This window comes from Pomacea canaliculata, linkage group LG13 (assembly GCF_003073045.1).
Source record: "Pomacea canaliculata isolate SZHN2017 linkage group LG13, ASM307304v1, whole genome shotgun sequence".
Classification (NCBI taxonomy): domain Eukaryota; kingdom Metazoa; phylum Mollusca; class Gastropoda; order Architaenioglossa; family Ampullariidae; genus Pomacea; species Pomacea canaliculata.
This window is the reverse complement of record NC_037602.1, coordinates 9,723,790-9,748,196: the sequence shown is the minus strand read 5'-3', so window position 1 is coordinate 9,748,196 and position 24,407 is coordinate 9,723,790. Positions and strand designations below refer to the sequence as shown.

The window sequence follows — 24,407 nt, the reverse complement described above, 5'->3', positions numbered from 1 at the left end:
ATTTTCAGGGAGTAAGGGGGCTGCACCAATGAAAGCAACACAAAGAGGTCTCATTCTGCTCAATAATTTTACATTTATAACAGATCTGAACTATTTTCTGCTAAATTATCTCCAACTGAGAAAAAGCATGATCACAATTAAATCAGATTGAATACAAATATTAAAAAACTGGGGGTATTATATAAAATGTCTCATAATAAAATAGCCTCTTTTCTTGGGCACCTTTTTTTAGTTTCCCTTTCTCCTTCTAAATAGTACTTTTTAATACTTCCTAGAATAAGTTTATTGTGTAAAGATTACACACACACAAAGAGTCCTAACAATACATGACTTTTTTTCCCATTTTGTACAGCCGTCAACCTAGTTGTCAACCATTAGATTTATTAATATATTAGTTTTTTCATACAATATTTTGCCCGTGCTGCCTTACAACTTTATTAGATCTACTTCCACATGCAAACCATGATAGCTCTACTATCTGTATACACTATGGATTAAAAAGTAATATTTCCAGGACTCTTTGTAAAGTGCCTTTGACAGCAGTCTGGATAAAACAGCCATCTCAAAGCATGCCTGATAAACTCCATACAGTATTAATTCTACATGAACTCTTTTGTATTTATTATTTTTCACTTTGTGATACTTTCCTCACTGTCTGACTCCAAAATGTGCTGCTTTCCCTTTGCTGGTTTTAAAACTATTTTGTCAGTGTCAGTGTCACTGCTGGAATGCTGAGATGCAGACCCATGTTCTGCAACAGGATTCAGAACTGGAATAGAGCACTCCATATGGCCTCTCATTTTACTCTGCATGGGGCTTAGCCCGTTTTCATTATCACTGTGCTTGACTCCACATTCTTTTGTTATTGGTGTCAATGTCTTCATCTGTGGGTCAACATTTTTTTCAGAGACAGTCACCTTCTCGTCATCAGAATCACTAGTTTCACTAGCTTCCTTGATGCGTCGCTTTCTCCCTTTGACACGATGTCCTTTTTCCTGTCACCAAAGAAAAATGAAATAGTTTCCATCTGTGTCACAAAGAGCAAATCATTTTTTCAATTGCAAAAAATGCTTTTCATTTAATAATAGCATGTTTCATATACTCCATGACAGGAACTAAGCACAGGATCTTACACAGTGTGAATTTAGTGCTTTATCTAGCTAATAAATGGATCTTACTCAGTGTGAGTTTAGTGTTTCATCTAGCTCATAGAAGCATAGTATTTAGAGTGCTAAAGGTAACAAATAACAGACATCACGACCACCTGAAGCAACAGCAAGGTTCAACAATCTATGACAAAATAATTTTTATTATTTCAAAAGTAACAAAAATGTCTGCTTTCAATGTTTTAGAGGAATTCCTGAAGGTACTTTTCCTTATTATGAATTAAAACCAGTATTTAAAATACTACAATGGTGTGGTACTCATTCATATTTGGGAAAAGGCATAAGTGTAAGTAATCAATTCTATCATGATTAGTGTGTACATTTGCACTACCAATTAAAATGTGTTGTCAGGAGGAATTTTTTATGACTTCACTAGCTATTTATGCCATGCATATCTGAAATTTGATTATCAAAAAAAAAAAACAAAACAAAAAACGCATCACATATATAGCTTTATAAGTCATTAAGAATGCTTCAAGTTTAAATCTTATTCTGTCCCTTAGTAATAGAGAATGAAAACTAAAACATGCAAAATTTATAAAAGTGTTTTAGTCATGAACTCTGTTTTACAACACTCTGAGGTTACTATTTATCCATGAATGTCTGACAACCCAAAGTGAAAATAAGATCCACAAGTTATCAGTTCTATGAAACATACAACATGATGTCCTGGTTTGCTCTTCTTTTTGCTTGTGGTTTCAGATGAGCTCTCAGAGTCAGACTCTTCATCAGAACTGTCTTCTGATCCAGTTTCTACGGGATCATAGTTGTAACGGTTTGTTCTGTAAATACATCAATAGCCAAATACAGATCCTACAAACTTCATACATACTGTTTGATAAATGTAACTGTACAATCAATTAAAATTTAAAGACTAATGTTACTACAACATTGGATAAAGGGAGAAGATTCATCTTATTTAACTGACTAGCAATAGCAATGTTCATATTTTGTTATTCCACAACCAACATTTACCGTTTGTACCACATGATGTCTGGCATTTATTAAATCTCAGAAAGAGATTATTCTAAATGTCTAACAGTCTTTTACACCTCAGGAGAAATGCAATTGTAATAGTAATAATGGTTACTTGAACCTCACAATATCCCAGTCATCAGACAAGCGCATTGTGCTGTACGCATAAACAAATTACAGTAATTTATCATGATCATAGATAATGATATCAATCAAAGAACAATGCTAAGAGTTTTACTGCAAGATGCTAGTAAAGAGTGATAACTAAAGAAATACATTCTGGAAAAATCAGCAAGAAACAAGAGTTAAAAAGTGTTAGTAAGATGAGAAGAATGTCGACAGCAGCATAAGCTGATCAGCTCACTCTTCACTGAGATCAATGATGTGAACATGAGTGAATGAAGTAAACGAGAGTGAAAAATAGATCATGTCAGTTTGCCCTATTGGTAGGTGAAGAACAGTATATTAAATATCACCGCAAAAAAAAAAAAGTCAAATCATACTGCTGAAATCAAATATTGACATGAAGATCCATAACACAGCTCATTCCCATAGCCAGCAATAAGAAGGGACATTAGCATCTACTGGCACAAGTTTTTCAAAATTAATGCAAACACACTTCTGATCTACTTAATAAGCAAAACCGAAATACTTTGAAGAGACAAATAGCAAACATATCAATTAGTAGGGCTGTGAAACATCTACAATGCAGGCAAATGAAATTCTGCAAAGAAAATTAATAAACATATCTCACCCTTTCATGAAATCATTGATTAGTTTCCGTGGCTTAAGCCGAGATATCTCAGATGATTTACAGGTTCTCGTAGAAATGGCATTCCACATCTTGTCCCTCTTTGGCATGCGAAACACCTTCTTTCTCTTCTCTTCGATGCGAGCTGAATGTCGTTTGATATTCTATCAATAAATAAACAAAATGCAACGAATATCATTATTTACAACTTCCACAGTTTGCTCCTACTAAGATACAGTAAAAACAAAAGTTACATTGTTGTTTAGAACAAGTGATTTCGTTAATTTGTTGCTCAAAAGAAAAAAAAGCACGACCTGCAACTCTTTGTGTAAAATTTCTTGTGATGCAAAAACTAAAACCTCAAGAACATGCAGCCTTCCTGACCATGATTGTGTATGTGAAGACTGATATACATCTGTGCCCATTATATTCATGTGCACACACACTGATATATGCATCTGTATACACTATGGATTAAAGTGTTATATTAAGAATGCCTTGCACTTCCACAGGTTTTCTTAATATGCTCACATTATCCTCTGCACATCAATGGAGTAAGTTTGTAACTATTTGTTTCATAGTTAATCTTAAAATCAGCAAATCTTGAGAAAGGCATCTCATATCGAGTATCCTTACTATTCCTGATCATATACTGGAATGTGAGTTCTCACTCTTGTAATATGGCCACAGATATGTGATACCTGTATGCAGAAGGAATTTATCCGATGTGCCATACACCTGATCTACTCCACAGATCATGATGTGTCAGCCTTAAGTGGCCTAATGCAATGCACCAACTTTACCTTGTGTACGGATATCAAGAACTTTATTACCTGTGATCAACATATAATTATGTACTCATCTATATATTGTTGCTGTGTGCATTTATATATATATGAAGAACTCTATTCCCTGTAGTCAACACATTTATGTACTCATCTGTATACTGTAAGTATGAGCATTTGTAAATCTTGTCTGCTGCCATTGCAGATCAATAAAGTTGTATTGTTTGAAGCTTTGTGACACCTTGCCTGCTTTATCAAAAAATATAGAAACCTATATAAGCAGGCATGTCTACATGGGGTATAAACTATCTGCACTCATTTGTCCAAGATACTGAACAATTTTACATTGGGTCAAAAGGAAAACACTTTGTACCTGTCTTGAGCTTGACTTGGGAGTAGTTTGAGATTTTTTACACTCATCGTCTTCTTCTGAGGATGATGAGATTCTACTGCGTTTACCTATACACTTTCTTTTATTTACAGTTTCATTTTCTGTCTCGTTTTCCATCTCCAAGCTGCCTTCGTCTCCTAATACTTGTGGTTTAAAAAAATAATGCTACTGCACTTAGTCGAATGTGTACATTACACCTCTATCGACTAAAACCTTTATTCGTTGTAAATTACTGATCTAAAGTGATTACATACTTCACCTTGGTTACTTTCGGTATTACCAAGAATTTACACGTTAGTTTGACGAGGTAAAAAAAAATTTATTTGAAATTTGCACATTTATCAGCTTTTGTAGTCTGTAGTCTCTCTCCGTTACTAAGAACTATTCGTCAAAAAATCTTAAATAAACACGTGAGAAATATTCATCAATATTTAAATGATTTTCTGATAATATTCTGCACGGCAAGAACCATTCTGGATTCCACAATTTAATCTTTACAGCATTGTACTAGGATCCCGACAACGACGTAATATCCGCGGCTGTTGTGGGACATCACTCTTGGCAAGCAAAGCAAGAGCTGTCTCCCTTAGATTTCAGTATTTTTAGCCTTACTCTAGTGATTCCTAACATTCGGTATTTATTTATTCTTCGATTATTAATTGCAGAGCGAGAAAACTCGTGACATGAATCTAAGTGGTAAACGTGTTTTTTTGACTGGTGGTGCAAGAGGCATCGGCCGAGGAATTTCTGAAGCTTTACTTTCTAAAGGTGCAATGGTAAGTTGGGAAGTTGGATTTGATTTTGTGTGTGTGTGTGTGGTTCATACACGTACCAAGTACACAGAGGGTAAGTAGAGAAGGAGAGCTGAGTTGGGCAAAAAATACCTTTAGGAAGGTCCACGATGCATCGACATAGATTGTTATGGATTCCATAACATACGCTTGCAAACTGAAAAACATACTCTTAAATGAGCCTATACCCAATACTTAACCAAAACCAGAACCTTAACATAAGTTCTAACCCAACAGCTAATCCTTACCTTAACCCTTGATCCAGCCCATTTTTTCCAGTTTGTAAAAATACTATGACATCATGCAATCTCCTAAAATAAAGGTTACCCATCTGTGGTCTGTATATAGTTTACATTTAATAATCATGATTTAAAAAAAATGAATAAAATAATGATATTAATGAAGCTGCTTATTCAAAGAGCACCATAACTTGCCATTGATGGTGGTCTCTAGATATCTACATACAAGTAGGGACAAACACCAAGAAGAGCTCCACACAAATCTGTAACTTTTGATGTTTTGACAGGTAATGTTTTGTGACATAAATCCAGGGACAGGTAAACAGACAGAGGAAGAACTTCAAAAGCAGTACAGTTCAGACAGTGTTAGTTTCATAAAAGCCGATGTGGCTGATTCTCAGCAACTGAAAGGTACTCATTGGTGGTCTTTATGAAATATTATTCAGTGTAACTCACTGAAACTGAGCTAAAAATGTTTCATTAATTCATTATTCAAAGTCATTTTTGAAATCGCATCATAAATTAAAGGATTGTGGCATTTAAGACTCAGAGTTTTGTTAATCAAACATTGTGTCAATGTAATGAAGTCTTTATCGTATCTTTATCGATGCTTGTATATTTTGTTTTACAGCAGCATTTGAGGCAGCGGTAACCAAATTTGGAGCAGTGGATATTCACATTAACAATGCAGGGATACTTGATCAGCGAATATGGGAGAGAATGTTTGCAGTGAATGCTGTAAGGTCTTTTCTTTCCCTCACTCATTGTTCTTCCATAAATAATCTTATTTAACTGTCATTAAAAGAAAACAGACAAACCTTTGTATTGATGCTCCCTTTCAAGCGCCATTGTCTAAAGTAAAACAGACATAACAATTACGTGAAGATGAGGGAGTAGAAATATGAACAAATTATCTCTATTTATATTATCATTATCTTTTTCTCTTTCTCTTTTGTCTCTTTCACACGCACAGAATAAGATAATTTGAGGTCTAAGGGAAACTTTAACAGCTCATTAAGAAAACTGTGTACTTAAACAAAACCCATCAAAAAAGAAGTTCATCTCTCAGATCGGCACCATCCGTGGATGTCAAATAGCCCTGGAACATATGCGCCGTGACAAAGGAGGACATGGTGGTGTCATCATGAATGTGGTATCTATGGGAGGTGAGGGAGAGTTAAATATTATCTCCCCTGCTAATTTTCCCTGTCTGCACTTTTTCTTGTCATCTCAAGCATGAGCACCATCCCTACCCTCAGATTTATTGCTACCTGTCCATTTCCATCGCTTTTGCTGTCATTTGTTTAGCGTTTGTGGGTGCAAGTACTAAGCCTATTTCTCTCCTCTCTCCTTCCATCTTCTTTCATATTTAAAAATAATTGCCTGCTTTGTTAATAATTCCATGTAATTCTTAGTTCACTTTCAAGTGTTTTTTTTTCAGGACTGGGTTCATCTTACTGGTTTCCTGCATACACTGCCTCCAAACATGCTGTCATTGGATTTGTCAACAGCTGGGCTGTATGTTCTGCTGGTTAACAGAAGGCTCTCTACCCTTCTTTTCTTTCTTCCTCATTCCAATTTTACTTCACCTTCTTCCTATTTCTGTGCATTTGTAAGTGTATGTAAACCAGGGTGCACTAGAAGCAGGAACAGGGTTAGCCTAGATTTTGATTGGGTATTTTTGGATTGAAAGTCTAGAGTACTTGTAAAAACTACAACTTGCTTGTACCTTGAATTTTCTGGACTGGAGGAAGGGTGACCTTACAAATTTATCTTTTAAGGATATCAGGTGTTAAAGGAAGCAGAAAAATCCCCAATATGTATGGATACAATGGGGCAACATCCTTGTTTACTGGTAAAGCATCACTTTTTGGGCATATATGTCTGCACATGCATGCATGGGGTGTATGCCTACCACACAGTTTGTTGTTTGCCACAGGAAAGTCCTTATCAGCCCCAGCATGGTGTTAGATGGGGTTGTGTCTGCCCAGTGTCTGTTGATACTGAGATGCTGAACATGGAAGAAAACCAGATCTATGACTTGAGCGAAAACCAGAAGCATACAGCAACTCATAAAGTGCAGTAAGTACTATTCTCATTTATTCATCAAGGCCTAATTAGCACAGCAACAAATATTAATGCTGTAGTCTTTGTTGACAAAAATTACTGAATTTATCTTTTTCCCAGATACTTGAATAAAGGCATTTAAAACATCATAAAGTTAACCTCCACAAGATATTGGAATGTCAAAAGCTGCATGTTTAATGTCATATGAATAGCAATCATACTTTTCCTTGCTGTTCCCATTGGTATGCATCCATAAAATTAGAGTAATAGATTTTATTCGCCCAGCAGCCAGGTTAAACATGCTTGCAAGAGTGTGCTTTTAAAGGTCAGTTAAGCTGGTCTACAAAGTGATTTAAAAAAATAATAGCGTGGTCATAGTAAATGTTATTTTTTTTATCATAAAACATGTAGGATAAGCGATGTCGTCGACGCTTTTATGAAGCTGGTCCAGGACGAAAATAGCAATGGTGCCTTGATGGAGGTCTCCAGAGAAAACAACGGAGTTTACTGCCGGCGACAGCTTGTCTACATGAACAACGTGTCACCACCTTGCTTCATGGATAATCTTCCGTTTCCGGGTCAAACTTGAAACTTGCCAGCTCCAATTTTCAAGCAGGATAGTGAAGATGACGAACATAAATGCGGACTGCCATTGTTTGCAAAAAAGACCAGTTGAAAGGAACAGCGACAACTCCACATCATTTTGTCTCCCTTTGTTGATGTTAGTGAGGTGTGTACTGTGTTTGAGTCTGTAGTACCTATGTCGCTGACCATGCGCTTTGGTGTGCGTGCTTGTCTGCAAGATATTCATTTATGCCTGTGTTTTTACTCGTGGGTTTTGGAACATTATAATATCCACGTTGCCTTTATTTTTAAAATGGCAAATAATATCATGAAAGTCTACATTCTGGTTTTTAAGAGAAACCTGTTTCAGCTGTAAAACATTCGTTTATTTCATTCGTTTGCTTTATTTTATGAACATTTTTTCATTTAAAGAAAACTTTCAAGCAAACAAATTTTTGAAATCGTTTGGAGAAATATCACGGAAAAGGTAAAAGCATGCCTTGCATTTTCAGTGAGTCTTAGGCTTTAAAGTTGTCAGACTGTCGTTATAATTTTTCTTTCTTCAGTCTTTGTCGAGGAGAAATAAACATTGTATTTGTCGTATATTTGGGACCTGGTGGTCCGCTTTTGTCTTACCGCACATTAAAAAAGCTTCGAGCAGTAAGGTACCACGAGGCTGCACTCTGACACCGTCTGTGACCCAGTAAACAGCTAGTATACGCCACTTTAAGGCGCTAGATGGATGCTTATAAAATATTAGCAATTAAAATGCTAGCAGTGTACTATGCAGCTGGCACGCAGCTTCCAAGACTTCTACATAATGTTGTCATTATTCAGCAAAGAATGACACTTTCTTTTATTGACTTCTCGCTGGAAGGACTTTCCAGGTCTAGGAAATTCTGTTGGTGTGTGTATCACGCCCGCATTTTGTGTAGTGTGCAGTGCAATCATTGCAACACCACGGACAAGGATGTGGCCACTCCTACAACTTCCCACGCTAACAAAGACGTGAATAGGCTTCTTATGGCCTTGATCTTGTTTACTAAAAATAGCCTTGCTTCTGGGAGAGTTTTCCTAAACAGCTTTCGAGAACTGTTTTCACTACAACAGCGAGTAATGCTGCTTGTTGTAAAAGGCACAGAACTCTGAGGTCGTGACCTTCCAGATGGTACGCATCGTCGAAACCTAAGAAAAAAGATTCGTATACATACTCAGAGTTTAAAAAGACTTAAACTGCTTCTGGAGTATTTATGACAACACACACACATTCTCTCTTCGAACTGTAACAATGCTGTACGAAACGTTAGTCACAGAAACTTGAGTGTTTGTCTTGTCGCATATATACATATAAACTATCAACAGTTTACTGCCATTAATATACCATCTATTAAGGCTTAGGCAAACAATAAATGCGATTTTCTTTGACTGGAAAGTCAAAAAGATGCTAAAAGCTAAAGATCGCGTAAATTAGTCCAGTTTCCTAGCCCTCGGAAAGGCCATTTTTATGGTCAAAACGATTTTGCAAGACTTTCACCAGGACCGGCGCTAGAGGTGAGGCGTAGCCTTGGGCAAAGAGAATTGCTGGACCTCTTGAACCCGGCACAATATACACAGGATGTCAATAAAAAAATATGGACTGTCTCATCCCGACGGTGCACTTGTTAGCGGAGGGCCCCCATCATACGCGAGGCCTCCGTCGGTCTTCCGCCACCCCCTAGCGCCGGCTGTACTTTCGCCATTAGAAGAAAAAAAATGTGTCATTACAATTCTGCCATTCTTCATTCAAACAGTTGTGTCAATGACTGAAAAAAGAGTTTGTCTGCTAGTGTTACTAAAAGATGACAGCCTGAAGTTAAATCACGTTTGCCATTGATGAAAGACATTTCTTCGTCTTTTTGTCTTGTTCTTTCGTTTGGTCGCATCTTGTTCGACATCAACAACTACTTTTCTTTCAGTACAGCAGGTACGAAAAGCTCTAGACCGGAGTCCCACTTTGGCGATCATTCTGTATTTCTTTGGCTCATGTATAACAAGCAGACACTTCTGAAAGTGCCTGCATTTGTACGAGATAAAAAGCAAATTCTCCCGAAAGAGTTGCAGCAACTTCCATCAGGCTGCCAACTGTGTGTACCTGCATACAGGATCAACATACTGAGGCTGTCCTTCATTGTTTGTGCCGTGCGACTTCTGAAGGCTACTGTGAGCGAATGAATGTAAGTCTGAACCATGATTGTATAAGAGTCACTTTGGTGGAGCGGATATGAATGTGTTGTGGTATTGTTTTGTTGCTGTGCTTCCATGCAGAGCTGCATTTAATTTCCCTATGGAATAAATAAAGCTGGATCTCATAGTGATGACGTGTGATGTCAAGTCTATTCCGTGAGAGGTAGTCACTTATTAATTGTTCTTGAGAAATATGAACTCAAATATTAATTGTGATACAAGAACGTATCACACCCATCTTCAACTGGGACTAGCTTGGAAAAAAAAACAGTGCTGATTGAATAACATCAAACGTCAGTGTTTGTTTAGACAACCATCAATTGCCAGGTGGAAAAAAAAACTATACGATGGTTGCAACCGATCCTGCTGCATTCTGGTCTGAAAGACAAAACTGTTTTAAAATGGTCTCCAGTGAACTAGGTCTTAGATCACGATTTGTGAAGCTGTGTACAGGGATTCGCGGACGACGACATCAGAAGAATTCTTCTTACATCGGCAGACTTTCTCTGTGACGACACCGCGAACAACAGCGATGGTGTACACCATCAGGTGCAGAACCGCCAAGGCGGCCATGGCGAGAACAAAGACCGCCAGGATGGAGGCGTCGCTCCAGTCCATTGGACGGTAGATGAAGTTGTCGCCGTTCATGTTCTTGCCGCCAGTCTCCGTGTAAATGACTGCAAAGACCAGGTAAGTGAGCAGGTACAGGATGGAGTAGACTGCATGAAGAAGGCGTATAGGTGTCGCTCGTACACACAAGTCCATCAGAACGTAAATAGAATTGAAGAGATGCGTGACGAGACTTGGAAGAGTAAGCTCAGCTGGAAAAAAATGAATAGAAGTACAGATCAGTATAAGTGGCACAATACTATCTGAGTAAAAAAAGACAGTACCTTAACAGTTGTTATTATTTTTGGTTTGTTTGTTTGTTAATCACATTAAGCTCGCTTTGATTGCGGAGAAAGGTGCTATAGAGATCAATTATATTATTAATAGAGAATGGCATCAGGCATATAGGTGCTTGTGAACGATGTTGGAGCACAGATCAGCTTAGCTGTAGAACAGACGTACCTAATGGCCCAAAGCTTTTTCTGTGTCCAAACATGACAGACCAATAGACGATGGACACAAACAAGCTGCACACGACAGACACTTCGTATGCCAACCAGAGCAACTGCATGAACCATGGCAATTCGTCTGCAACAAGTCAGAAAGTCGTTGTCATAATTATGCCCTTAATCAGTTTGAATGTCTATATTTAGTATTATCAACGTCATGTAAGAATTAAAGGTATTACACTTAACATGATACATGTGAACATTTGCATGAATACAAAAGAAATAAAAAAATGTCCAAAATGCTGACTGATGCAGGAAAAGTAATATTAAAGAAAATAATACAAACAACGTAATAAAACGAAAGAGAACTTAAAGGCAAAAAAAAAAAATTAAATATACAATTCTATGAATCATCAGTAATAATGAACATTTGTTCGCTCGTGACCGCCTGTGTGTATGCGTAGGAGTGTGAGCTTGAGAATGACCAACGCCCTTGATGTTGATGACGAATGTAGTGGTGACACACCTACTTACGTCTGCTTGACTTTCTTATTTACTGAATCACCCACAGGCTACTATGTCACTATGCTTCATTTCAGTCTTTTGCTCTCAAGAGTTTTAATTTTTCAATTGTTTATCTTTGTCTTTCGTTCTGCTCTTTTTCTTTCTTTCGAGTTTCTTTGCTTTTCTTTCATTCCTTTCTCATTGCTTTATGCTGTCTTTGTTTCAGTTGTTTTTGCTATCTTTAAAGTACAAATCATTCGATCGTTCATTTGTTTTCTGGCTCGTATGTTTGTTCGTCTGCTGAACCAATTGTCAGTGCTTCATCCAAAGAGCAACCATTTAGCCACTTACAGCAATCACGAAATCATACAATAAGCAAATAATGTGATACCTGATCTTTAACCGTAGACAATGTAACTGTTATTCCAGATCATCACTTGTAACTTTATCAGAAAACATCTGAAGTAGTACTCGTGGTCAAGAGCTGACCTTCTTCAGCAACCTATCGACCTTCACGGCAGTTGTCGACGTGACGTAGTTAATTGACGATATTAGAAGACGTAGCATACGTCACGGACTGTGTTTAATGTGGGTCTGACTCTGACTACGTGCTGCAGTTTGGTTGGTGGTGGAGAGAGTTAATTGTGTCAAGCACGTAGTACTCACACAGCCAAACAAGTGGAGACTACAGCAGTCAAAGAAGAAGAGTGGGGAGAGGCCGTTAGCGTGTCGCACGATTTTCAAGTAGTCCCTCTTGTGGAGAGAGAGAAAAAAAAAAAAAAAACTGCAGCGTCTAACAAGTAGAACATTGTGTGATCCATTGCTTTAATCATTTCCGACTCCCCCTCTCTCTTTCTCTCATTCTCTGTGTAGTGCCCAGTTTCTTTTATTCATGTCGAGGACTAGATATAATAAATCATAACTTTTGTTTATTGTGTTACCCTCGTAAATAAAGATTTGTCATTTTGTTATTTGTTGTCTCCTTCATAAGTTTCCCTCCTTCCACGTATTTTACTATTCATTCCCTTCTTTTTTTGTTGCTTGCTTATTCTTCGGATACATTTTTTGTGCCTTCTTTTACTATAGTAGTATACGGTTTGTGTGCGAGGATAACATATCACAACCACACTTATTTATCCTCACCGTAAGTAATGTCATTGTTATTGTCCTTGTTATTCACTCTATCTTCTTTTCTTTCAGAATATTTCCAATTATAGATTTTTTCTTCGATGACTTATTATTTGTCTGCTTTCTTTTAAATAGCATTTCCTGCTAATCAGTTTTAAAATTTACATCATTTAGTGATAAACCATTCAGTGTTTATCTACAGTGTTTGCTGCTCAATATAACCGTTCAATTCCTTATATCTCTAATTTTCAGGTCAGACAAAAACAGAAAACAAAACAAAACAAAACAAAACAAAACAAACAAAACAAATGCCCCCCCCCCCAAAAAAAAAACAAAACAATAACAATAACAAAAAAAAAAAAACGCCGCCTCAGCAAACTACAACATTTTGAAATTTGTTTTCATCTAATCCAAAATGAATCTCTGTTTAGTTTGTCTGAGGAGGGACTTTGCGTGGATCACGACACGTAGCGGATATTCCTGATACTGTCCCAGGCCTTCGTTAGAGGGGCACCTTGTTTACTTGGATTCTTTTCAACTTGTTATATATAGATGTTCAGAGATAGTAAAGTTAATTGTCAATAGTGTGTTAGACCTGCAGACGACTCTGTAAGTTGCGTAGCGGCATACAACTATGGACATCAAGAAGACAGCAGGCTGCTCAATCAGGGCCACAGGAGCAGGATCAGTTTGCGTCAGGTAGATTCTAGCCAGTCCCCGAGGTGAGGATTATTTCGTGACGTCAGTTCAGCAACGTCATACTTGCCATCCTCCTGTCATCTCAGCATGCCAAGTGGTCAACGCCCAGAAGATTGCAGCTAAATATATCTTTGGATGCAGCACACTGAAGATCAAGACGGACACGGGCTCTGTAAAGTCAAACTTTTGAGTGAACGAATATAATCATGAAAAATTTCAGCAAAAGGTGGACGCGAGCGAAAAGACAGAGTGTGAATCGTGTCACGAATGAAAATAAGAGTACGGACACTCATAAAATCTTGAAACACTTATCTTCAAGAAGTATAATGGGGAATTAGATGTCCCTAGTGGCGTCAGATTAGCCTTATATCATCGTAATGACCATCTAGCTGTGGCAGGCATGAACACAAAGAGGGTAAAAAAAGTAATGAGCTGAATAGTAAAACGTGTTTGTAACAAAGTGCATTGCTGGCTGCAGCATAGAGTAGAAGGCAGAGAAAGAAAGCAAGTTGAGAGGGAGTACTTAAGAGAGAATGATCTCTTGAAATCAGTAGTATTATAGATAATCTCTTGACATCTTATGCCGATGGAAAAGAATAAGAATGACAAAAAAAATAACAGATTCACTGTTACTCTTTTTCGATCTGCGCACATAATCGCACTACACACGACACACTCTATGTACAACGCACAATGCGCAAATAGAAACATGTGTTTGCAACGACATAGAGTCTACGCGTAACAAATTGTACACTACTACAGATTATGTATGACAAATATTTGTTTTACTACAGACAGAGATGACTACATAGTCACACGCTGTCTGCACTCCGCGGGATGCACTACACACAAGACAATATCGTTTATCTCTAGCGCTTGCAGACGGTATAATTCTACATTTGCTTCTGCACGTCTGATGACATGGTCTTCAGAACATTAATAAGAAACATCCTTCCGACTTTTCGAGAGTGAAATGAGGCTCCAAATTTTCGACATTTAAACTCAGATTTTTGAGAGCGAATAAAACCTCATAACGAGCGTGAATTCGCTTCTGATGCCTCACTTCTGTTCTTTTGTCTCTGCCACTCCCGGCACGAAGTGTCTGATGAAATAAATTGTTGCAAGTCACCCTCAGTGCACTTGCAAACGGTCTTGCAGAAATAACAGCCGAAAGGAGAGTTAACCTCAGCGTAGAAAGGATGGTATTTCACGACCGCTCGCAAACGTAGATTAACTGAGTGATAGTGTAGAACACTAGGTCAACAATCACATCTGTGCTTGTAGATATGGGTAGCTCGTGACGTCAGGCGCTGAGAATACGGGGTATTGATTGGGTACATCATACTTTGAGACTGCCGCGCAGCCCTCAAGCAGCAGCTTGCTATGTCAATCCCGTTAACTCGCAGCTGGCGACCGTTGCTTTTGTCGAAGCATTCTGACTTAGCTCCCGTACGAGAACGATCGTTTTGAGATTTGTACAGATATGATTATTTTTATGTGAAGGCCGTGTCTGCATGTATCACCTTATAAGCCCTGTTGTAAATTCTAAGGCTGACTCTGTGACGTGGTTTTCAATCGTACACGACCATGACTCATATTACTCGGTGGACTCTTCTTCTCTCCTAAGCTGCTGAATCACGTGTCGAGAGTATGATTGTTGGGCAAAAAATGGAACACACGAGATAGCTCGTGCAGATTATAGTGCTAAGTATCTTTAATCATACTCGCCTGAGGATTCACAAGTTTTCTTGTAGATGTAATCATTTGCTAGAATTCTTTCAGACTTGTAAATATACGAGTAGGCGTAACACCTCTGATGTATCATTCTGTGCAGGAAATATAGCTGGTGTTGGTTCAATAACACCGAACGGAGACCATGGCAGTCAGATCGCGACGAGTTATGATAGCTTCAGCTTCCGCCGCTGAATATCGAAACTCGATAAGAATTGTTTGTCACTGACCGCAGGAAACATTGCAGTTGACGTGAAGAGATACTTGTGCAGCGTCTGCCTGGCTTCTCCGCATGCCGGACTGCACGTGTAGGCGAGCCCCACCGCTCACCGCGGCGACGTGCACAGCTACGTGGTCAGTGTTAAGGAAGTGGTGTGAATGCACTTAGATACATGTTGCACGGACTAGTCACCATGGCCACCAGTGTCCCGTGCGCACCTAGCTGAGTTTATCCTGCACAAACTTTGTCCTTCCACTTTTGAACAGTGTCAACCACGAACAAAGCTTTGTCGTCAGCATTGGCTGATCGTTTGAGACTTCCGGTGGGCCTCCGTTGATTTCAGCATATGAATTATATGATTACGTAATATCTCACTTAAAATCACTTATGCAGACATATTAAAGTGAAAAAAGAAAGACTCATAGTCATAGCCGTGATGAGGTCTAGCGGTGTACAAAGTGTATGCGTAGCTAGGATCTGAATGTTTGAAGAATCACACGAAATGACTTGAAGAGGAATGAATTATACATTTATTTGTCTATTTTATTGAGCAGAAGCTCTATACTGTTCTTCGCTGCTATAAACTCATTTAGATGATAAATCAAGGTGCGAACCATGACTAGCATGAGACTTTCGGAGGAGGTGAAATATTTTTTGTTATAAAATGCACTGATACTTATAGACGATAATTCTTACACAGAGATATTACTTACATTGAAATGTGAATTATCTGCACACTGTTGCGTAACACCTTCTGTTCGGCGTCGCGTTGCAAGGTAGAAGCTGCCAAGTGAGTCTTCCATGTTCCACAGGGTAATCGCACTCTCACCTGTCTCGAGGTGTCCGACTGACGAGAGTAGTCGGCTGTTCGGAGTCTCAACGCTCGAGAACACAATCGTCAGTGTTTGAGTATCCGGAACCATTGCGCGAATCGTATGCTAGTCGGTTGCCTTCAGAAGTTAGGTTCCGAAAAATACGGGGAACTCAGTACAAGCACACCAGCGGGATCTATATTCGGGCTAATTATACCGTTCTGAAGTTAATGCTACTGGCAACAAATAGTGGAATAGAAGTAAAATGCAGAACAGGTCAAAGAAATATGCGAAAATATGAATTTGATTGTATCGCAGCACGCCCTACACTTAATAATTATAGAAGGTTCTAATAAGCGATATTTCGGATGATAAATAGTCAGAAGGGACTCGTTAATGATGAGCTTGAGCTGATAAATAGCTCAGGCTTTGATACTATATCGTGGGTTCGGACTAAAACTGAGAGATAGCCAAGCAACAATGCACACAGCTAATTTCGTGTACAAACTTGTGAACAATAAAGTCACACAATCAATGCTTAGAGATCTAGGTTTCACGCGGGCAGAGTACGAAAACTGAGGCATGTCAAATACCCATCTCCTTACTGAGAGAGATGCAAGTTTGTAAGAGCTTACTTATAGATAAACTCGTGTAAATATGAATTAGTTCTGGAATTTATTATGTTTCTGTGCATGAGAACCGATCATGACGCTAACATCTTGGAATGTATAACTGAACGTCAGACGCTCGTAGAGTACGACTAATATATATAAACAAACAATTCATTGAATTTATAAGTTCTACAATCTGGTGTTAATTTGAAATAACTAGTCTTTGAATGCTGACTTACATACGGAGATTAGATATTGCCTGCGAAACAGGTCTAGCTCTCTTCAGCTACAACAGGGCGATGCGCAGAAGAGCTGTTGCATGAATTCTCTCTTGTACGCCAGCTGCCATCTTTGTCTTTCGCGCTTTTTGGTCGGTCCATCATGTTTGCCATTTGAACACTAATGAGTCCAAGCCTTGTCCTCGAGAGAGATCAGAACTGAAGCTGGGTCGATCACATCATAGAGTGTCTGTCGACGGAACGACACAGGCAACTGACGCAACTTATTGAAGTTGTGTCACGCACAGACAGCGCGACAAGTATGGTCTTATGAGCCACTTTGAAATACCTCACAATCTAGTTGTATGCGTTACCGAATTGTGGAATTTAGGTTCAAGTTACTGTATTATTTGGGTTCAACTGGGTCAAGGAGGAGTCGTTTCTATTGTTCCGTGGTTTGGCTTCTATAAGGAGCCAGTTTTCCAGATAGTAGGAGGATCGAGGAGGTGATTAGAACTGCACGGTACATGCTTGTCGTGCGGGCGTAGAGAGGTTTTCCATTTCTGTTGCTTAAGGGGGCACACTGCTTCAAATAGGGACGGACTGGAGAGGGATATGATCCGCGTTACATGCTCGTTGCTAGTTAATGGCTGTCATTTTGAATGTATTTTACTTTACACAAGCCTGTCGACCCCTTAAAAAACTCCTCAAAATTTTCACCCATAATTGTCGCACCCATAATGCCAAGCGGTTTGAGCTCTGACATTTAGACACATCACTTTTTTCAAGCAAGCAGGGGTAAGGCCTTTAACCCTTAGGGTTGATCCAGAGCTGTTTGACAGTTCTATGATTTAGGGACATGGTGGCGGTTTGAGTTTACGAAGTGTAAGCAACATCCCGGCAAGAAACGTAGAGAAGCTACAACCCATGATGATGGACCAGTATCCAAGTGCAGAACACAAAACTTGGCGAATGCTGGATTCGTTTCTAGCAACATTTTAACTGACAGGTTCGTGATCACTTTATCTAGAGACAAACGTTTTTTCTGTAACCTGGCTCCTGTCCACTTTTATCATCGTGATAGAATCTCTGGTGAAACCCCGTGAATTTAACTTCCGGCTGTTATGACTCTTAGACTATGCTTTGTCAGAATTACCATTTCTACGGGGTAAAATGCTTAATTCAGTGTACGAGTAATAACTAATTCACCAGTAATAATAGAACATTACTAAGAACAAAACGCACGAGAGGCATGAACCGGAATCTGATTTATCAGTGGTGGTAAACAGCGACAGAAGGATAGTTATATGGTGTTGACATTGTAAACCAGTCAGAGTTCGTTGCCATTGGAAATATTTGAGATGAAATATCTTCATCATTGTAGCACCGTGACATGGCCATAGATCGTTTTTATTAAAGTATGTTTGTGTTGTCGCATTAGCTGGAATAGATTGAATATGTGTTCAACATCCGTGTATTTCAATACTTTTGAACTACAGTTACATCCGGGGGCCGTCAGGTGATACATCATCTTCGTGAGCCAGTGACACAAACCAGAAATCCTTTCCCTTCTTGCTGCTGTCTCTGGATGACTTTATCAGTTCGTACTGAGAAAGAGAAGCCGGTTGTATTTACAGTGAAAACAGCAAACAGCGCAGTATAGATGGACAGTTTTAATTACCAAAGCAATGAAAGAAAGTTTGATAATGACGTTTTGAAACTTATATTTTTTTGTTCAACTTCTTTACTTGATCACAGAAACGTTGAATGTTCTGATAGAGGATAAGTCTTGCAATGAATAATATGAGCACCAATTTTCATATGGTACATATTCGCACGCACATTCCAAATTGCGCGCGGCAGACACACAACACACACTCTCTCTTTATCACATGAAAGACACTGCACAGACACACGCTTACACACACACATATACACATGCACCTCTGCTCTTCACTCACGGTCACATACACACCCTCCCACTGAATGAACGCATAGGGCAAATTGCATAAATTAGCTAGGCGCGCGCACAATAACACCGAAGAAGCAACACTCTCGCATGGTCAAACAGCACAGACATATCCACACACACATCAGCAAGGAAAGAGAGCATGCACGTGCACACGTCAGCAGTCTGGCCTCCCAATCCAATTTTAATGTCACAGCTGCGCCTAGGCCCGGATGCTAACATCAGACATACACTCTTTGCAGAAGGTCAATGAGTTGCATTTTCCCAGCGCTTGGCAGGCGGCAGCGTGCTGTTGATGGCGGAGGATGCCAGCAAGCCCTCATGGGCTTCATCAGCCAGCCTTGACCTCCGTGTCTGCGTACTGAGCGCCTCCTCGTTTTCTTTTGGCTTTCTTGCATAATTCTTTTGATAAGCCTTCATCTGCAAGAAATTTTTCCAGTGTGTGCAAATAAGATATTGTATATCATAATTTTTTTTTTAACAGAGCTTATATAACCCGTCTATATCTATATAGAAACTTTGCCATGAACTGCATTAGTTAAATAATAATAATGTTTGAAAAAAAACAAGGTGTCATATTTGAATTAATTTTCATGCGAGTTCTGTAGATGAGCTACAGAAACCAACTTGAAATCAGTGTAGTAAAGGGTGACAGTTCTATAGCGTTCGAGACCTGACGCAGAGTCAAATACTCTTTTTACATCAAGCAGCAACATCAGCGCTGACTACTTGAGCCCTCGTCACCTCTACCGTCACACTTCTTGGGTCGTCTTACATGTGTGGTTAGGGATCTTTCTTTGGTGCCGTGCAATGACCAAGGAAACGTTGTCCAAGCACAATCCGTGTTTTTTGTCCGTCTGGAACAAATCACGTGACGAGACGTCTTACACGAAAATAAAAGATTCCCTTTTACTAGGATTGACCATGGTGTTCGTAGTAATAAATAGAACATTTAGTACAAAAACCTCGCATCTTCACAACCAGTGAGAAACATGTCATTATCTATGAAGCGTTAGTCACACAAGGTAACATTTAATGATGATGGATGATGAGAGAGGATTGGAGCAGGAGGAGTAGGAGAGGAGGAGGAGGAGGATTTAAAGCGGTCATGTTGACCTAAGAGCTCAGTTCAAAAACGTTTTCTCTTGACCTCAGCCGAGTAGTTCTGAGAGTGAACTACTCCTCCATTTGCTAGTGACATCATGGTGATTAATGATGTGTCGCTTGTAATATTAGCTCATATCTAAGGCCAGCCACTCTCCGCAGTCATACCATCATGTCGTATCACTAACGACCTTGTGCTCACTAATATTGCGACACAACGAGTGGAGTAGCCGGAGACCTGAAAAAATGTCTATCAAGAAATTAATATTAGCAACTTTGTATATTTGATCTTGATCTCTAATGATGACCAAGCTCTCACTTTGTCGTGAGACGCGCCCTGAAGCGCCATGTTCCTCAGGTTCTCCCCCGAATGCACCGCCATTAAGGCATTCGTCAAAAGCTTCTGATGATCTGTTCATAGTACTCTCTGGCTCCAATTAGCACTGTCGTCGGTGCCTGTAAGACACTATCAGCCAGGTGTTGGTACAGACAGGTAACACTTTTACTTATCTACAATTTATTAGTTATGGCAATATCTTATATTAAATGTAGAGGGAAAGGCAGATAGAGACACCCACATCACACACACAGAGCAGAAACTGAGATACTGAAAGGCTTTCAAGTATGTTATTCAATGGAGGCTCGGCGGCCGTGACTAAGGAGGTATAACAACTGAGGGGGGGGGGGGAAAAAGAGGAAACTGGGAAATATTTACATATTGTAATCTAACTGAAGTAAAAAAAAAAAAAAAAAAAGAACAGTGCACAAAAGTCGAACATATTTCTACTTAACTTCGGGTTCTCCCTTGAGTATTAAGGCTGGTTGTTATTGCTGACAATATGTAAACAGCAGAGAAAGAGAGAGTATAAAAAAGGAATAAACATTCCCAAATCAGGAGATTAAAACTAACGAAGACCTGACATTACATAGTGCCCAATGGCAGTGGTTCAGAAAGGTGTACCTGATGGCTGATACTAGTGAAGCTCCGATGTCACCGGTGCTCTTGGTGTATGGAAGAGGGAGAAGACGACTTCTATAGCTGCTCTGTATGTAGTTCACCTCATTGAGGGGTGTTCTTGCGCACCGTTTGTTTGTATCTGCACCTCGATGAAATGTCCGGAAGTTCAGGTTCCCTGGCACAGACATACGTGTTGGACAATCCATCTATCAAGCCTCACAAGAAGACTTTAAATGTTGATGCTAGAAAATTCTAGAACGTATAGCAAGAAGACGAGGACATGCTTAGTACAACAATACGCTACACTCATTTGGACGAGACTAATAATATGGAAACAATTATTCTCAGATGTTACACAGAGATTAACAGCATGGTTACAAAAGACAAAAATGTAGATATTATACTCAAAGACTAGCCTGCCGTGTTAACATAAATAACAACTTACACGAACTTAAATAACATTAACATAAAAGGTGTAGGAGTGTACATGGAGACTAATAACATGCGCTGCGATGAATATTTGTATAGAGGGAGTAAATAGTCATCCCTTGTCTTAGTTATGTATACGCAAGACAAATAACAGAATGAAACACACACCTAAACACAAAAGGAGACAGCATATGACGTTGTCACTCTACTGAGGAAGGTTAGACGCATTACTCGCTTCTTACTGTGCAGCGTGACCTGGGTGCACGTTCACCCAGGTCTCGGGTCAGCGGTGACGACCAGCTTGAAAGGCGTCCATGAGGCCGAAACCAAAGCGCTGGGTTGACGCAGAAGCCGGCAGCGTTCTGGGCCCATCTATTGACACTCTCAGTCTCTAGAGGCCGCCATGTTGGAGCGTCCACGCGCACCAGATGTTGCACGTCCCGCCAATGTTAGGGAGGGCTGGTGACGCAAGAGTTATCTTGATGCCTCATAAAGGTAGAATTTATCTTACACAAGCTATTTGTTCTCGTGCTGGTCATCCACTTCTTCTTTCTTTCAGAACTGTCGTTCATGTGTTAACTACTAATATACATATATATAACCTATAAAAGTGTACCCATGATTTTTTTGTTATTTCTCTTGTTCTTCTCAACACCAGCCCTCACGTCTAGCAAGTGGTGGGTAGTAAGAGAGCAGAGGTAAACATAATATGATTCAAAATTACAGTAAAATGTTTGGCAATGCATGCCGTACTTTTCTCTAGCGCCAGAGCCCACGTATTCCTGCTGCGGATGGCGCAGCAGCCGAGGTAAACCCGTATGTTGATGGTAACACAGGTTGTGGAGGTCTGCACTCACCTGAAAATAAAGTCCACTTTGATGTTTCAGGAAGAATAACAATCTCAGAGATTGTATATATAGCAATATATGATAATTAATTATTCAGAGACAAATAAGCCATTTGTCATTTTTTCTCACGACTGTAAACTTCACAGAACCTGGGCGGGACTCTTAAGTTTAACATTGTAGAAGCATTATTCCTTTGTATTGTTTGATGAGGAAACAAAAAATAACTGCAACATCAACTGTACGACAACAGACTGCAAGCATTTAAACCAAAAACAAAGTTAGAAAAACGAACAACAAGAAACACAAACAAAACGAAACCGTCAAAAGAAACAATAACCTGAGCAATAAAATATAATTTTTAAAAATCACAAATAGCATACCAAAACAAATTAATAGCAAGAAGAAAAGCGTAAACCACAAAACGCAACCCATCAAAAATAAACTAACCGCATAAGCTGTAAACAAACTTATAAACAAAATTCAAATAACAATCCATCAAAATAAAAAAAAACCTAATACCAGCACAAATAAATACAGCCTATATTATATCAGAGAGTAGGAAGTAAAGCATCTATCTTTGTGTACCACGAGGTCGGCCATGTTTCCCGCTGGAGTTAAGCGGAGGTGATCTAGGTGGAGGCGCAGCGCTCGCTTTACAAGCATGTCTGATACGCAGTCAGACGACGACACGCGACAATCGTGTAGATGGAGCGACTGTGTAGGTCCGTCCGTTGGCAGTTGTCGCGCATGCGCCCGCCATTTCCGGAAGCCCACAGTAGATGGCGCCCTGCTGTAGGCCTGCCACGTAGTGAGGAGCGGGCGTTGCAGGCGAGCAGCGGGAGCAGCAGAAATGACACTGACACGGGTGACACTAGTGTTCGGTCGTCAACTCAAGCATGCATGCAGTACGGACGAGGATAGACAGGATATACACTCGATGAACACCTTCCTGTAGAGCCACGACGACCAGTTTAGCACCGGGCGTTCTGAAAGTTGTTGCCATCGTCATTGGGACCTTCTCCAAAAAAAAAAAGTCCCTGGCGGAATAGTAGGAGTGTTCGATGTAGAATTAGGTTGTAGGTCGGGGACCTGGCCTCGAGAGTCTCGTCTGTCACGCTTGCATCTAGAATTGCGCACACCTGGATAAAATGCCAGAATTGTATAATTGATCACTAACACTTTTATTTCTAGCCGACTGTGTCAAGTACCATGACTTTGTGTATCAGCAATCCGTTCTACCACTGCACCAGTGGCATTCTAGCAAACTTGTGTCCTCACCACTAATGTTTATGTTCGTTACCAATCTAAGTATGGCATCAGAAAACCTGACTAATCTAGTATAAGATATAATAAATTATGAATGTATACTATTCCACCAAATTATAAAATCTGTTGTATGCGTCACAATCTACGTACTCATCACCAGCCTGCGTACTCGTCATCAATCTTTGTATTCACCAGCAAGTGGTATCCTCTATCATAATTTACAAATACTCACCCCTGTCTGTAACTACAATCACCAACCTATGTACTCATAGACACGTTGTGTACTCATCATTGAGTCGGTACCACATTAGCGCAATCTAATTATTCCCATGCTGTCACATATCAAGGTTACCACCACCAAATTGCTGCTCTTGAAGGCGACGCCCACACCACACACACCAATTATTGGCAACATGGATTCTCAGCACACCGCGTCCGTGCGGAAACATGAGAAATTGTTGTCAGTAGAGTGCAAAATAGCATTTCGCAGTTCGCATCAATATTAAATGAAAAAGGTCATTTAAAAGTGAGCTTATAAATGTTTTCAATGCCCCTTTTTGGGTGGGGAATTTGTTGTTGTTTTCTGCTGGTTGTGTCCACAAAGTTGCAGCCCGAAGTATTAAACTCAATTTGTATCTAGGTGTAATTTTTTTTAAAACTAGATATAACAACTTGTTTCATGGTATGTCAAGCGAGAAAAGGTCGTCGCGTTGTCATTGAGACACCGCTGCATACGGTCTGAGTAAACTTTTACAGTGGCTAGTTAATGACATCCCTGTACACACACTGTTAATGCTAACAAATTGGAGAGAAATAGTATCCTCCTCAAAGCTTATTTCTATTGTTATGTACATAATGATTGGCGAAGTTTGGACATATCTTGGATCAGAGTTCTATCAT

General features: G+C 39.5%; 3 protein-coding genes across 3 annotated transcripts in view; 1 reads left to right on the top strand and 2 right to left on the bottom strand.

Moving 5' to 3' along the window:
• Positions 1-4,611, bottom strand: LOC112553872 (hepatoma-derived growth factor-related protein 2-like). Its single transcript, XM_025221344.1, has 4 exons — positions 4,051-4,611; positions 2,896-3,056; positions 1,825-1,948; positions 1-995 (listed from the first exon to the last, which is right to left on the bottom strand). The coding sequence occupies exons 1-4, from the start codon at positions 4,183-4,185 to the stop codon at positions 630-632; spliced, it is 786 nt and encodes a 261-aa protein (XP_025077129.1). The 5' UTR covers positions 4,186-4,611; the 3' UTR covers positions 1-629.
• A 29-nt stretch (positions 4,612-4,640) lies between these two features.
• LOC112553868 (15-hydroxyprostaglandin dehydrogenase [NAD(+)]-like) lies at positions 4,641-8,518 on the top strand. The gene is made up of 7 exons (XM_025221341.1): positions 4,641-4,844; positions 5,386-5,509; positions 5,730-5,836; positions 6,168-6,264; positions 6,540-6,616; positions 7,038-7,180; positions 7,577-8,518. The coding sequence occupies exons 1-7, from the start codon at positions 4,752-4,754 to the stop codon at positions 7,752-7,754; spliced, it is 819 nt and encodes a 272-aa protein (XP_025077126.1). The 5' UTR covers positions 4,641-4,751; the 3' UTR covers positions 7,755-8,518.
• Positions 8,519-8,533: 15 nt separating this feature from the next.
• Positions 8,534-24,407, bottom strand: part of LOC112553867 (protein rolling stone-like) — a 36,468-nt gene continuing 20,594 nt past the window's right edge. Inside the window, exons 4-5 of the mRNA XM_025221340.1 lie at positions 10,370-10,773; positions 8,534-10,245 (exon numbers count right to left, since the gene is read on the bottom strand). Of these exons, the coding sequence (XP_025077125.1) occupies positions 10,376-10,773 (398 nt within the window). The 3' untranslated portion in view covers positions 8,534-10,245; positions 10,370-10,375. The remainder of the gene's footprint in view (positions 10,246-10,369; positions 10,774-24,407) is intronic.